This window comes from Lithobates pipiens, unplaced genomic scaffold (genome assembly GCF_037356315.1).
Source record: "Lithobates pipiens isolate NorthernLeopardFrog02 unplaced genomic scaffold, aLitPip1_a1.2 Scaffold_11, whole genome shotgun sequence".
NCBI lineage: Eukaryota > Metazoa > Chordata > Amphibia > Anura > Ranidae > Lithobates > Lithobates pipiens.
This window is the reverse complement of record NW_027507696.1, coordinates 15,209,453-15,223,093: the sequence shown is the minus strand read 5'-3', so window position 1 is coordinate 15,223,093 and position 13,641 is coordinate 15,209,453. Positions and strand designations below refer to the sequence as shown.

Below are 13,641 nucleotides of genomic sequence, written 5' to 3'. Positions count from 1 at the left end.
ATAATAATAATAATACAAACTCTCATTCTGGAAAGCTGTCCATTTTATAAAGCATCAATGCTCACACATAGCCGAACATACTTTTCTGTATATGGGATTGTAAGACGATAGCATGTGCTGTATTTTTCTTAGAAATGGCCAATGTGTATATTTTACTCACTCTACTTCATTTTATATATATAAACCTAGCAGTAGTTAGAGTTGATTTACTAAAGGTGTATAGCATGTTCACTTCAGCTTAGTGAATTAGGTGAAGCTGTGCTCACTTTGAATAAGCAGTTATGAATTTAACAGACCAATATTTTATTAACTAAGCATTCACTTTGCCAAGTAAACATTCTTTGCTTTAATGAATCAAGCCATCTTTGTTCATGTATTTTACATTACACATTGCCTCAATGCAGAACTGTTTTTCTTCATTCTTGATTCTTTTTGTGTATGTCAGACAGATACCGTTTCTGCATTTTATATAATTTTGCACGTTCTTACAAATGATTTTGCATTTTTTTAATGCTTTGATTATAATTCCTATTCCTATGATCCTATTTTGTTTCAGCACTATGCTAGTGGACAGCTCAATGATGGCATATATCTTACAAACTACAAATACTTATTTTTCTTTGAACTACGAACTGTTTACTGCTATAGTAGTGGTTGGCAAATGTATATTGTATAATTGCTTTTAAACTCGATAAAACAACATTGTAAAATATGAACACTTGGAATTCACAATGATGTACTTGAAAACATTATATACAGTAATTTCACTCTGCGAAGAATGGAGAGCAGACACACTAACTAGATCATTTAAAAGATAATAGGTTAAACTGAATTATACAGAAAACTGTACATATCATAGTGTTGCATAATACCACTAGTGCATTGATATCTTTATTGATATTGATATTGGTATCTGCTCTGCTTTAGGCTCAGATATAAAGTTCTTAGTCTAAAGCAGAACAGATAAATATGTACTAGTGTGTATCTTCCCCATTTGTACAATGGCTACTTAACCCACTGGAACAATAATCTAAGGTTATTTACTTTCAGTTTATTTCTATCATATCCGCTCACTGTTATCAAATATATTTTGACTTGTCCGTTGTTTTTTCAGGTCAGTGGTAAAGCACTCTGTAAACTTTCTGATGAGCTAGCACTATATTTCAATTCAATTTCATACTCATGTAAAATAACAAGCTATGTTTTCCCATCGATACAGACCCCATTGAATCTAGCAAGCATTTGTTCTAACCTGTGCAGAATTTTTACATTATGCTCAGCTATTTTTTTTCCCATATCAATATAAGCTTTAAAAGGCAAGTTGGCAAGTTTCACTGCTTCTTGAGATGTTTATAGCCCATTCTGCCTTTTTATAAGCTGATGATTCTAAGATCTGGCTTCTGCTATATTTATTTTGTCCTATCTGCACTGTATATTACACACTGATATGTAAAATATCAACCATACATTCTTTAGATGAATTATGGGAGATCTGCAATGCTATCAATTTGCTTTATAGCTACCTGTGTACATTAGGTTTTGTATGCCTTATATATGCTCTTTTTGCTTGAGCACCTGAATGACCACAGATTATCTACTTTTCTTGAGTAACTGCCGCAAACTATGGAATGAAGTACCTTCTCCTAAGCTGTATGGAACTTACCCTACGTTCTGCTGGTATAAGCAGTACCTGTACTTTCCTTTGGTGAGCTGTGCCTTAAATATTTTATATTCTGAGCTTTATACCGCATTCTCCTCTATCAGATGAGTCTACAGTACTTGCCAAAAGCTGGTCAGAACAGCACATATACCCTCAGGTATGGTGTACACGTTCTTGTTGTCTCAAGTTGACGTGGACCACAGCTTGGGTCTTCCTTGCTGTTTCAGCACGGCATAACTATGGTACCAGTTCAAGTGAGATTTTCCTGCCAGGGTTGTGCAAAGGAAAAAAATAAAGGAAAAGATCCAACAAGGATATGATATGCCCCACTCAGCCCCCCCCCCCCTGAAAAAAAACTAGAGAAAGCAATTTTAGAGGGACAAAATGTATTCTATAACAACTGGCATTCTTTATATCTGGATATGGATTATCTGCTATGAATATATTATATGCACTGCTGTATACAGTACTTCCTGTACATTTATTCACACTGTCCCATGCATGCTTTAATTTTTGTTTTGGTGATCTATCATCCACAATATACAATGCATGCTACACAATTATTATTTTTTTTGGTACAGTACCTAGCTTAGGTTGGCTCTACAGTGCATCCTACATTGTCTGCTGGACAGTACATTAACAGTACCTTGATCTACTAAATATAGTATGAAAAAAATGCTACACCCTCCTGTGTAATACTTGCTCTACCCTCTGTTTAATATAGGATTTGCACTAAATGCTTTCTAGTGTAGTTAGTATTTACCATACCTTGTATTAAAATATGTTACAGCTTGTTGCTTAATTTCATATATTCTATCTGCTATACCACTGTTCTAATCTACATTAGATTGTCTTCTACTGTATACATGGCCTGCTAATACAATAGTTATTTAAGCAGTTGTGCTGTAATTTACCTGCTATACTGAAAATACCTGCTGACCAGCACCTTTCCTCCTTCACCTTCGACTGTACTCATTTATGTAATAAAAAGATTTATACAGTATACCCCATACCGTTCCTGCAGCTGACATGTGTATGCTTTACAATTCTACTTTGCTGCACAGTACATTCCCTGCTGTGTATTCTGCTGTGCAGGATGCTACCTGCGCAATTTTCTGCTTCACAAAGCTCTGCTGTGCCATACATGCATTGTATAGTACATATTTATCCATATGCAGTTCTGTCCTGTACATACTGACATATATAGTAAGTGCAGCACATCTAATGCCTATAGCACCTACTATGCTGTAAGTTGTACAGTACATGCTATACATATCAGTTATGCTGTACAGTTGATGCTCTGTTGCCCGTTGTACTACTTTTTGTGCCGTACACTTTTTGCACTACCTTCTAGTACAAGGCTTTACATGTATAGTATAGTACATGCTAAGCTCTCTGCTGTGCTATACAAAAGCTTTATGCCATCCTCTGTGCTGTATAGTACATATATCTCTTTCTAATATATACAAAACCTGCTATGAAATTTACTGTATGGTACCGCACATACCATAGTGTTTAAAAATGCTTTCACTTGTGCTGTAAGTACCTGCACCATGTTCTGCTGTACTCAGCACTTGCTGTAGAACCTATACACTCCCTGTACACAACACCTACTGTATCATTAATTGTAGGGTACAGCGCATGCTGCCCTGTACAGTAAATGGTGTATACTGTTTGCTTTGGCATCTGCTTGGTCCTACAATAATTGCACTCCATACCACTGTAAATGGCATCTGCTTTGCCATTTGCCATGGTGTAGAACATGTAGAGCATGCTACACATTACTTGCAACCTGTGCATTACAGTATACTGTATAACTAGCTGTGCTGTACACTACATGTACTACGTGCTGTACAGTAGCTTCTCTGTCAATTTCTTTGCTGTATACTATTTGTATCACTTTCTAAAATATACCGAACCTGCTCTGTCAATTACTTTTACAGCATATGCGATACAATTTAGCTATGTGTTTTTAGTACCTGCACCTCTTCTGACATTTTCAGCTTTGTGACTGGCTATGCACTACCACACAATAACCATTTCAGTTGTGCTATACTATATACGCTTTTCTACGGACTGTGCTGTATAGTACCTGTGTTGTACTCTCCTGTAGACAGCAACTACTGTACCATTAATTGTGGCGTACAGAACATGCTTTACTGTACAGTGTATACCGTACATCACCTGCACTGACGTCTGCTGTTTACAGAACTTGCTGTAACAATTCTAATTGCTATACTGCAGTACTGTATATGCTTCAGCGTCTGCTTGGCCCTACAATAACCACACTCCATACCATTGTAAATGGCATCTGCTTTGCCATTAACTGGTGTAGAACATGCTAAACATTACTCCTGAACAATGCATAGTGTGTTACTTGCTGTGCTTTACGCTACATGCAATACATTTTGGTGAATACAGAACCTGGTATATCATTACTTGTATGGTATAGTACATGCTATGCTGTCTGCTGTGCTGTACAGTAGCTGCTAAGCCATTTTTCTGTACTGTATACTATTTGTACCACTTTCTGAAGTATTCAGCACCTGATATGCCAATAACCGATACAGCTTATGCTATATAATTTAGCTTTGCTGACATTAGCATTGTAAGGACCTGTACCATCTTCTGAGATTATCAGCTTTGTGACTGGCTGTACACTACCACACAATAAACATTTCAGTTGTGCTTTACAATATATGCTTTGCTGTGGACTGTGCTTTATGGCGCCTATGCCTATACTGTATACAATGCTCACTGTACCATTAATTTTGGGGTACAGCACGTGCTGTGCTGTAGTGTACGGTGCATGTTGTATACTGTACAGCACCCGCACTTGCTTCCACTGTATACAGCCGTTGCTATAACATTTGTACATGATATACTGCAGTTCTGTATACAGAACTTGCTGTAACAATTCTAAATGCTATACTGCAGTACTGTATATGCTTCAGTGTCTGCTTGACCCTACAATAACCACACTCCATACCATTGTAAATGGCATCTGCTTTGCCATTAACTGGTGTACTGCATGCTAAACATTACTCCTAAGCTGTGCTGAATAATGCATAGTGTGCTACTTGCTGTGCTGTACGCTACATGAACAAACTGTTGCTGAATACAGAACCTGGTATATCATTACTTGTATGGTATAGTACACGCTATGCTGTTTGCAGTGCTACACAGTAGCTGCTAAGCCATTTTTCTGTGCTGTATACTATATTTATCAATTTCTGAAGTCTACAGCACCTGCCATGCTATTTTCTGTTACAGTATATGCTATGCAATTTATCTATGCTGTCATTAGTGTTTGTAGTACCTGCACCATCATCTGCTTTATACAGCACCTGCACTGGCTTGTACATTACCACACAATACATTTTTTATTTCTGCTGTACTATATCTGCTTTTGCTGTGTACTGTACAATTTCTGAGCTAATATCTCCTGTATACAACACCTGCCGTACCATAATTTTAAGAAAATGCTGCATGCCATGCAGCACTTGCACTGGCTTTTGCTGTATTCAGCACTTGCTATAACAATTGGATGTTACAGTACATGCTACGCATTGCAGACAAGTGGCACCATGTATGCCGCGTTGCCTGATGTGTTCTACAGTACCCATACTTTGTTATAGGGAATGCAACAACTAGCTATACCATTAGCTTTATGGTACAGTACATACTACACTTTTCAAATATGTGAAATATGGTATGTTTTTAGCTGTGCTGGACAGGATCAAATGTACCTTTTACTGTATACAGCCCTTAGTATGCCATTAGCTACAGTTCATGTTATCCTTTCCAAATTATACCATATAGTATATGTGGTTCTGACTGCTGTGCTGTGCTGTGCCCTCTGCTGTTCTCTACAGTAAATGCATTAATCTTCACTGCAGATGGCACCTGCTATGCCATCGCTTGCAGGGTACATTACATACCCAACAATTTATTTATGCTTTACAATAACTTATGTTCCATTTTCTGTGCTGTACAGTTCCTAAACCACCACCTGCAGTATGCACTGCTTTCTACACCTTCATCTATATGGTACATATATATACAGCTATACAAGGCAGCCATGCTGTGCAATCTAAGCTATAATGTCAGCAGTTCTGTCTCTGTTTTAGCTGTACAATATATTCTATACAATTCAGCTATGCTGTTAATGTTGTCTGTGAGTGGTAAACTCTCCCTATCATACCTTTAGGTAAGCTGTTGCTTTATGATACCTGATAAGCTCAATGCAAAGCTAATCGCAATGCTTAGCTTAAGGCACCTGCTGCGCTTTCCTTTGAACTGTACATCCCAGGCACAATAACTCCTGAAAAATTGTTGGTGCTATACAGACCTCACAATCTAGGTACAGAATGACCCAGGAGACTAGTAGCAAGCTTGCAAGTAGCCCTTGCTTTTGTATGGTAAATACACATGATCTGCCAGACACTACACAGTTGTCACAGTCAGCTAAGGTTGACATTGTAATCTAATATCAAAGCAATCTATAACTGCAGTTGCAAACACAGACTGCCTAAAAAACTAGCCTGATACACACAAATTCAATTTAGATCTATGCACTAAACTACAAGCACATCAAAAGAAAAATTATACCAATTCATTGCAAATAATATTATAGATTTATATTATTTAAACTAAAACAATGAATAATAATAATAATTAGTACGAATCTATATATTTATATGATACCAAATATTAAATAAGAGAGAGTAAATCCCTTACCTGTTCCCGGTTCCTTTGACTTAAAGCCATGGGGCTAGGTTCTTCTCAACAACTTAACTTAAGTAAATAAGAACTACATACATATTTGTATAATATATATATATATATATATATATATATATATATATATATATATATATATATATATATATATATATATATATATATATATACACACACACACATACACACACACTATAGTGTGTATATATATATATATATATATATATATATATATATATATATATATATATATATATATATTTTTTTTTTTTCTGTATATACATATAATTAGGGTAATAATTCAAAAGTAGGATCTAGCAATATCATTTAAATGGGAAAAAGGGGAAAAAACTGTAAAAAAAACACATTGCAGTATACTAGTCATATCTGGATGCATGCCTAGCAATATGCATGCTTCAAATATATAACATGTTCTTTATAGTTATATAAATTATAACTTCTGATCATATAAAAAACTTTTTAAATTATTGAAATTATATTTTTAAAGATGTTGACAAAACAATATTAATATTATTACCAAATATATCACTGTAAATGCATATGTGTGTGTATATATATATATATATATATACACACACACACATATATACATATATATATATATATATATATATATATATACACATATACATACATATATATATATATATATATATATATATATATATATATATATATATACATATTTTAATCAAGGCCATTGTTAACTTTGTGCTACTAATATTAATATCAGACTTTTTAATAAAATAATAAGTATATATACTATATAAATATGTAAAAATAACTTTAATAAAGGCTTGAAATACTAGTATCTGAAAAAATGATTTTGTGGTAAAACTGTTTTTCTTGTCCCTGGACACCTGTGACCACTGAGTCATCAGTGTGTAACTTTCAGTTCTAAATTTAGCGATGCTGAAATCTCTAGTATCACACATCTGTCAGTTTCAGTTACCGCCCAATGCACCTGATGGTTTCACTTCTCTATGGAACAGAAACCAAGATTTTCTAGAACAGCAGCGGAGTTTAACAATTAAAACATTTTTACCTACATTATTTTGTTAGAAATTATTTTTCACATTATCCTTCTTTAATGAATATTAGGTTTTATTACTAACGTATTTGAGTTGCTTTACAAAACTTGTCTGGATTCCATTAATACATTTTAATAGTAATGTCTGATGTCAATTGATCATATTAATAAAAATATGAAATACATTAAATGGTATTAATATTATTATTACTACTGGTATTAGTATTATCGTTATCGTTCAACCAAGTTATTATTAATAATTATAACAAGAACAATAATAATAATAATATTTGTTTACAGGTGATTCTTTAAATTATGCTTTATGTATTGTTTTATCACAATAACTCAAATTTTGCCTTTGAGTAAAAAAAAATAATAATAATTTAACATAATGAAATCTGTTAATTGTTATTATTAAAGCAAGTTAATCACATATGGGACATATGAAACAAGTTATTCTATGATTTTGTTCTAACCAAATAGTTATAAAATGTTATTGTATTTCACAAGAAATGTGAGTACAATTACCTTTTAGTATTTTTAATAGGAAATCTCCAAGTTAAGTTTATAAAAGGGAAGGATAGTTTTATATCCTATTTAGATATCTATTTTTTCTATATTAATTATTAGAGCAAAAACATACCCACTGTGACTGTAACAAATGTTTTTGTATGCAATATAATAAACTAAATAATTACATTCATATACCATGGTAATTAAGAGTAAAAAAAAAACATAATTTTTTAGTTAAATTAGGATAATTGTTTCTGAAAGAAAATCTAATTTATGTTTTTTTCTTTACTGGTTATACCATAGATAATAATACATTTGGTGTCAGTCACAAGTGTTATGAATACAATGGTAACATTTTATACTAAAAAAGAGAAAACAAAAAGTTAAGAAAAGAGAGGCACAATATCCAATTTATAGTCACCGATGTCCCTTGTCCTATTTGTTCAAACTATATGGCTATTTTTTACATTATTTTTCATTAAATAATACCAATTTAGCACTAAGTATGTTATTTCAAATAATGGTCTTTCTTACCTGCCGTTACAGTGAGTGCGGTGCCTGGTCCCCACACATCCATAGCGTTGTAACACATTATTTAATTCCTGACTTCACGCTATACAAAATTTCACTATTAAAATGATCCACTACAATATTCTAGTATATTGTGCCAATTTTTTTTTCTGATCCTATTGCATAAATTTAATTCTTAAAGGTTGTCTATGTACTTTATAAAAAAAAAATATTGTCCTGTTACTCAGATATAGCTAAGACTCTAAAGACATAAATTTAAACCAAAATCGCCAAATAATTTGTCCCACTTAACTGCACAATAGATAATTATGCCATTGTGACTAGTTTTTTTTTTTTCACAGGAGATGGGTACATTAGAGAATCATATACTATACTGAATAACAGGGTTTGTCACTTAGTGGAAAATTTTACATTATTTTACAGTCATTTAAAATAAATATTAAAGACATAAAATTAAGCAGTTACCTGATGTGACGGTGAGTGATGTCCCAGGTCCCCAGATATCAAAAGCCCAGCTCACTGTGTTACCTTAAGACCTACTGTCATTACAAAAACTCCCCAAGACACCCTAAGTAATTATTTTTATAATACTGATTGAGAATTATGTGGAAAGCACAATATAAAGTCTTTTTAGAAATCTTGGGGAATCAATGTCTCAACTGACAGTGGGCAGTTGAATTGCAACAGAACACAGATAGGTCGGTTCACAATGAAAATTAACATTTTATGTTGGAAAAATTACAGATAAAGTTATTTTACAGTTTGAGAGAAGAGGTAACAGAAAAGGTGAATTTTTCTTACCTGATGTCACGGTGACCTTGGTCCCTTGTCCCCATATGTCGAAGTAATCACAGTGAATCAGTTAGCTGTCACTTGCTGTCAAATACTATTAGTGGTAACCCACAACTAAGCGCAGAGGGGCTTTTACTGTAGGGTTATGCAATGGCTTTGCCTCATATGCTTTCCCACATAACTCTTCTAACCACAGCCTTTTGTCAATTACAAATGTAGTTTCTTGAGATGTCAGCTGATACTTTTCTCAAGAAACTTACACTTACCTGTCTTAAATAAGTTATTTCCTGTACATATACTATATACATATAATATAGATATACTATAGTCTTATATCAAACATAAGGGCAATATTGTATCAACCTAAACCCTTGAATTATTGTAGTGACAGTTTAAGCTAATATTAAAGAAACACAGCAAAAAGTACATAAGTAATCAGTAGTACAAGGACAGAAAACTGAGAAGAAAATGAAAAAAACGTACCTGCTGTTACTGTGACAGAGGTCCCAGGTCCCCAAATATCGAAGTAAGCGTAGCCCACACAGTTTCAATTGATATTATCCACAGATCAAAAACCATACAATGTTACGGTGTCAATTAACTTTTTTGTAATTCCTTTGGACATTTTAAACAATGTATAAAAAATAATCAACTTACAGTTTGTGACTGTCATATACCGTATGTGCCAGAAATAGAAAAAAAGCAGCCAACCAAGAGGTCAGGTTGCCTCCACCCCAAACAAAAGCTTATAAAAAAAGTGTAAAATACAAAGGCCCCTGGGATTTTAAAGGAAGTCAACATGCATTTCATTGCACATAGCGTATTTTAAAATCAATCCTTTATTACAAACAACAGTAGAAAAAGATTAAAAACCAGACTTTGCACCAACACAGAACATATCCATTAAAAAAAATCCCTCTTGATACATGAACCTATAGGGGGTTATTTACTAAAGGCAACTCCACTCTGCACTACAAGTGCACTGCAAGTGCACTTGTAAGTGCAGTCGCTGTAGATCTGAGGGGGACATGCAAGGAAAATAAAAAACAGCATTTTAGTTTGCACGTGATTGGATGATAAAATCAGCAGAGCTTCCCCTCATTTCAGAGCTTCCCCTCAGATCTACAGCGACTACACTTCCAAGTGCACTTGTAGTGCAAAGTGGATTTGCCTTTAGTAAATCAACCCCATAGTGTTTCATACAAAGTTTGTTATTAATGAGTTGACATCCAAAAAAAAAAAAAAACATAGAGCATCTTCATCTTAAAGTGTTTCTGGGAACACAGTTCACTTCATCAGGAGTTTGAGAATCTCCTGTATCCACTGCCCCCGGGTTTGAGCTTTCTTCTGTGGGCTCGGACTTGGGTGTAAAAGCCCTCCATTTTTGTCACCATAAATGAACTATGATTGTTGGTGAGGAACTCCCTTGTTTCCGCTATCTCTTTCTCTCTTTTTTTTACATTATGGATTTATTTACAGATCTTCAAGTGTCCTGTTGGTAGCATCAAACTTCTGATGAAGTGCACTGTGTTTCACAAAACACGTGGAGATTAAGGGAATATTTTTAATGTGTGTGTTTTGTGCACCTTCTGTTTTTTAATCTTTTTCTATTGTTGTTTGTAATAAAGGCTTGAATTTAAAATATACTATTTGAAATGAAATGTATGTTGACCTCCTTTAAAATCCCAGGGGCTCTTGTATTTTACACTTTTTCACATGTCATATACAGTGGGTAAAATAAGTATTAAACATGTCACCATTTTTCTAGGTAAATATATTTGGTAAATATATTTCTAAAGGTGCTATTGACATGACATTTTCACCACATGTTGGTAACAACACATGCAATCCATACATGCAAATAAACCAAAACAAATAAGTTCAGAAATTAAGTTATGTGTAATAAAATGGAATGATGGAATAAATTATGTGTAATAAAATGGAATGACACAAGGAAAAAAGTATTGAACACGCTAACTGAAATGTATTTAATACTTGGTACAAAATCCTTTATTGATAATGACCGCTTCAAGACACCTCCAGTATGGAGAATCTTGTCACATATATTGGTCAGGTGTGATTTTGGCTCATTCTTCCACACAGTCTTCAAATCTTGAAGGTTCAGTGGGCCTCTATAAACTCTGATCTTTAGTTCTTTCCATAGATTTTCTATTAGATTCAAGTCAGGTGATTGGCTGGGCAGCTAGCAATTTATTTTCTTTCTTTGAATCCAATTGTGAGTTTCCTCGGCTGTGTGTTTGAGCTCATTGTCCTGCTGAAATGTCCTTCATCTTCATCATCCTGGTAGATGGCAGCAGATTTTTGGTCTGGTTCTAGGGGCGTACAAAGGGGGGGTGGGGGTGGTCCGCCCTGGATACCACACATTGGAGGGGTGCAGTGGCTGGGTGGCATTGCTATGGGGGTGCATTCCGCACGCGGGTCGGGTGACATGGTCTGACAGCATTCCAAGAGCATCCCTGGCTCTGGCTGTTCAGTAGTATTTTTTTGTCAGCCAGAACACCCCCAGCGCTGCGGCTGAAATAGCCTGGTCTGGTTACTGTTTTCCCATGCTAGCTCCACCCACCACTGCTGCACAACCAAGCAGAGCTGAGTGCGTCATCATTCTCTGCTGGAGCGGCTGCTGTTACACACTGTGTCTACACAGTCTGGACCTCCCTAGCTGAAGCTGAGAGCCCAAGGTGAGCTGGTGATAGGGGGTGTGGGTTGTGAAAAGAGGCTGGAGGAGTGTTTGTGTCTGCCCTGCCACCCTGTGCTGGTCTGATAGAGAAGGAGGGAGGTTGCTGTGTCCACCACCACCCAGGTATAGGATGCTGACCTAATGGGGGGGGGGGGGTTGCAGAATTCAGGCATGTGCTATATACAGGTTGCAGAATCCAGGCGTGTGCTGTATACAGGTTGCAGAAATCCAAGCGTGTGCTATATACAGGTTGCAGAATCCAGGTGTGTGCTATATACAGGTTGCAGAATCCAAGCGTGTGCTATATACAGGTTGCATAAATCCAAGCATGTGCTATATACAGGTTGCAGAATCCAGGTGTGTGCTATATACAGGGTGCAGAATCCAGGCATGTCATATATACAGGGTGCAGAATCCAGGTATGTGTTATATTCAGGTTGCAGAATCCAGACGTGTGCTATATACAGGTTGCAGAATGCAGGCTTGTGCTATATACAGGTTGCAGAATCCAAGCGCATGCTATATACAGGTTGCAGAATCGAGGAGTGTGTTATATACAGGTTGCAGGATCCAGGCGTGTGCTATATACAGGTTACTATAAGCTGTGAGCTTACCTGGTAAGGGGGTGAGGGGTGGTGATGCCGTTTTCACCCCCCAGGTATAGTAGATGAGCTGGTCTGATAAGGGGGGGGGCATCTGTAGCCCAGGTATAAACAGACATTGACCTACTCCCACATCTTTCAGCCATTAGATCCGTCCAGCAAGCAGCAGGTCACAGCAGCATATTGCCATCTTCCCTGCGGCCACCAGAACCCGTTCATGGTCCAGCAAACAACACGCCTTGTCAGCTGGTCAGTTCAAAAATCTGAATTAAATCATCTATGCCAATGATGCCTTTTGTCTGCTATCCCTAGGGACAGATCCGATTCAGAGATTGCCATAAAGTCTAGTCCAGCTCTCCACTTCCCTGACCATGGCAAGTTCAGTCCAAAAATGTGGGATCTGCTCACTAGGAAAGGCCGAACGGTTCGCCCGGCGGTCGTTTCGTGGCGAATTTCGGCTGTTCGCGGTCCGCCCGATCGGCGGACTATTGCCGCTGTTCACCCGGCGGACTTCCGTGTTTACTGTGTAAAAGAACTTTGACCTATGATGACACATCCATCATGGGGTACAGGACAGCCAATTGAGACATTACAGCACGTGGACACTTGGACATTCCCCCTAACTTATAAATAGACCTGATCCGGCGGCCATTTTACATTCTTTCGTATGTCACTATAGGTAGAGGTTGCTGTGTGGAGCAGGGAGAGACTGCAGTGACCCAAATCGCTAGCTATTAGGTCCACAAACGTTCTTTTAAGGACTGGTATGGTATAGGTGTTAGGTGTAGTTCAGGATATAGGTTTGAGGCACTGCTGTGCTAGTGATTGTTGCAGCAGCCTGTCTTTTGGCAGTGTAGAGAGAGGGACAGGACGCTGTGTGCAGCACGGACAGTCAGTTAAATCATTAGCTGTTACTATTAGGTCCACAAAAGTCCTTTTCAGGACTGGTATGGTAAAGTAGTACAGGATATAGTTTTGAGTGCTATTCAAGTTATTGTTCCAGCAGCCTGTGTTTTGTCAGTTTAAATAGAGACAGGCAGAAAGCTGTGTG

The 13,641-nt window shown here is 36.4% G+C and overlaps 1 protein-coding gene and 3 gene segments (V, D, J or C); all 4 read right to left on the bottom strand.

Annotated features, from left to right (window-relative positions):
* Positions 1 to 8,570, bottom strand: part of LOC143960260 (Ig gamma-2C chain C region-like) — a 296,856-nt gene extending 288,286 nt beyond the window's left edge. The window contains 1 exon segment of the C gene segment in view: positions 8,502 to 8,570. Within this exon segment, the coding sequence occupies positions 8,502 to 8,559 (58 nt within the window).
* LOC143960265 (immunoglobulin heavy constant epsilon-like) overlaps positions 1 to 10,038 on the bottom strand; it is a 418,829-nt gene extending 408,791 nt beyond the window's left edge. The window contains exon 1 of the C gene segment in view: positions 9,774 to 10,038.
* Positions 1 to 13,641, bottom strand: part of LOC143960253 (immunoglobulin heavy constant mu-like) — a 140,827-nt gene that overhangs the window by 15,290 nt on the left and 111,896 nt on the right. Inside the window, 1 exon segment of the C gene segment in view lies at positions 9,300 to 9,345. Coding sequence covers positions 9,300 to 9,345 — 46 coding nt within the window.
* LOC143960247 (uncharacterized) overlaps positions 1 to 13,641 on the bottom strand; it is a 181,753-nt gene that overhangs the window by 122,064 nt on the left and 46,048 nt on the right. The window lies entirely within an intron of this gene.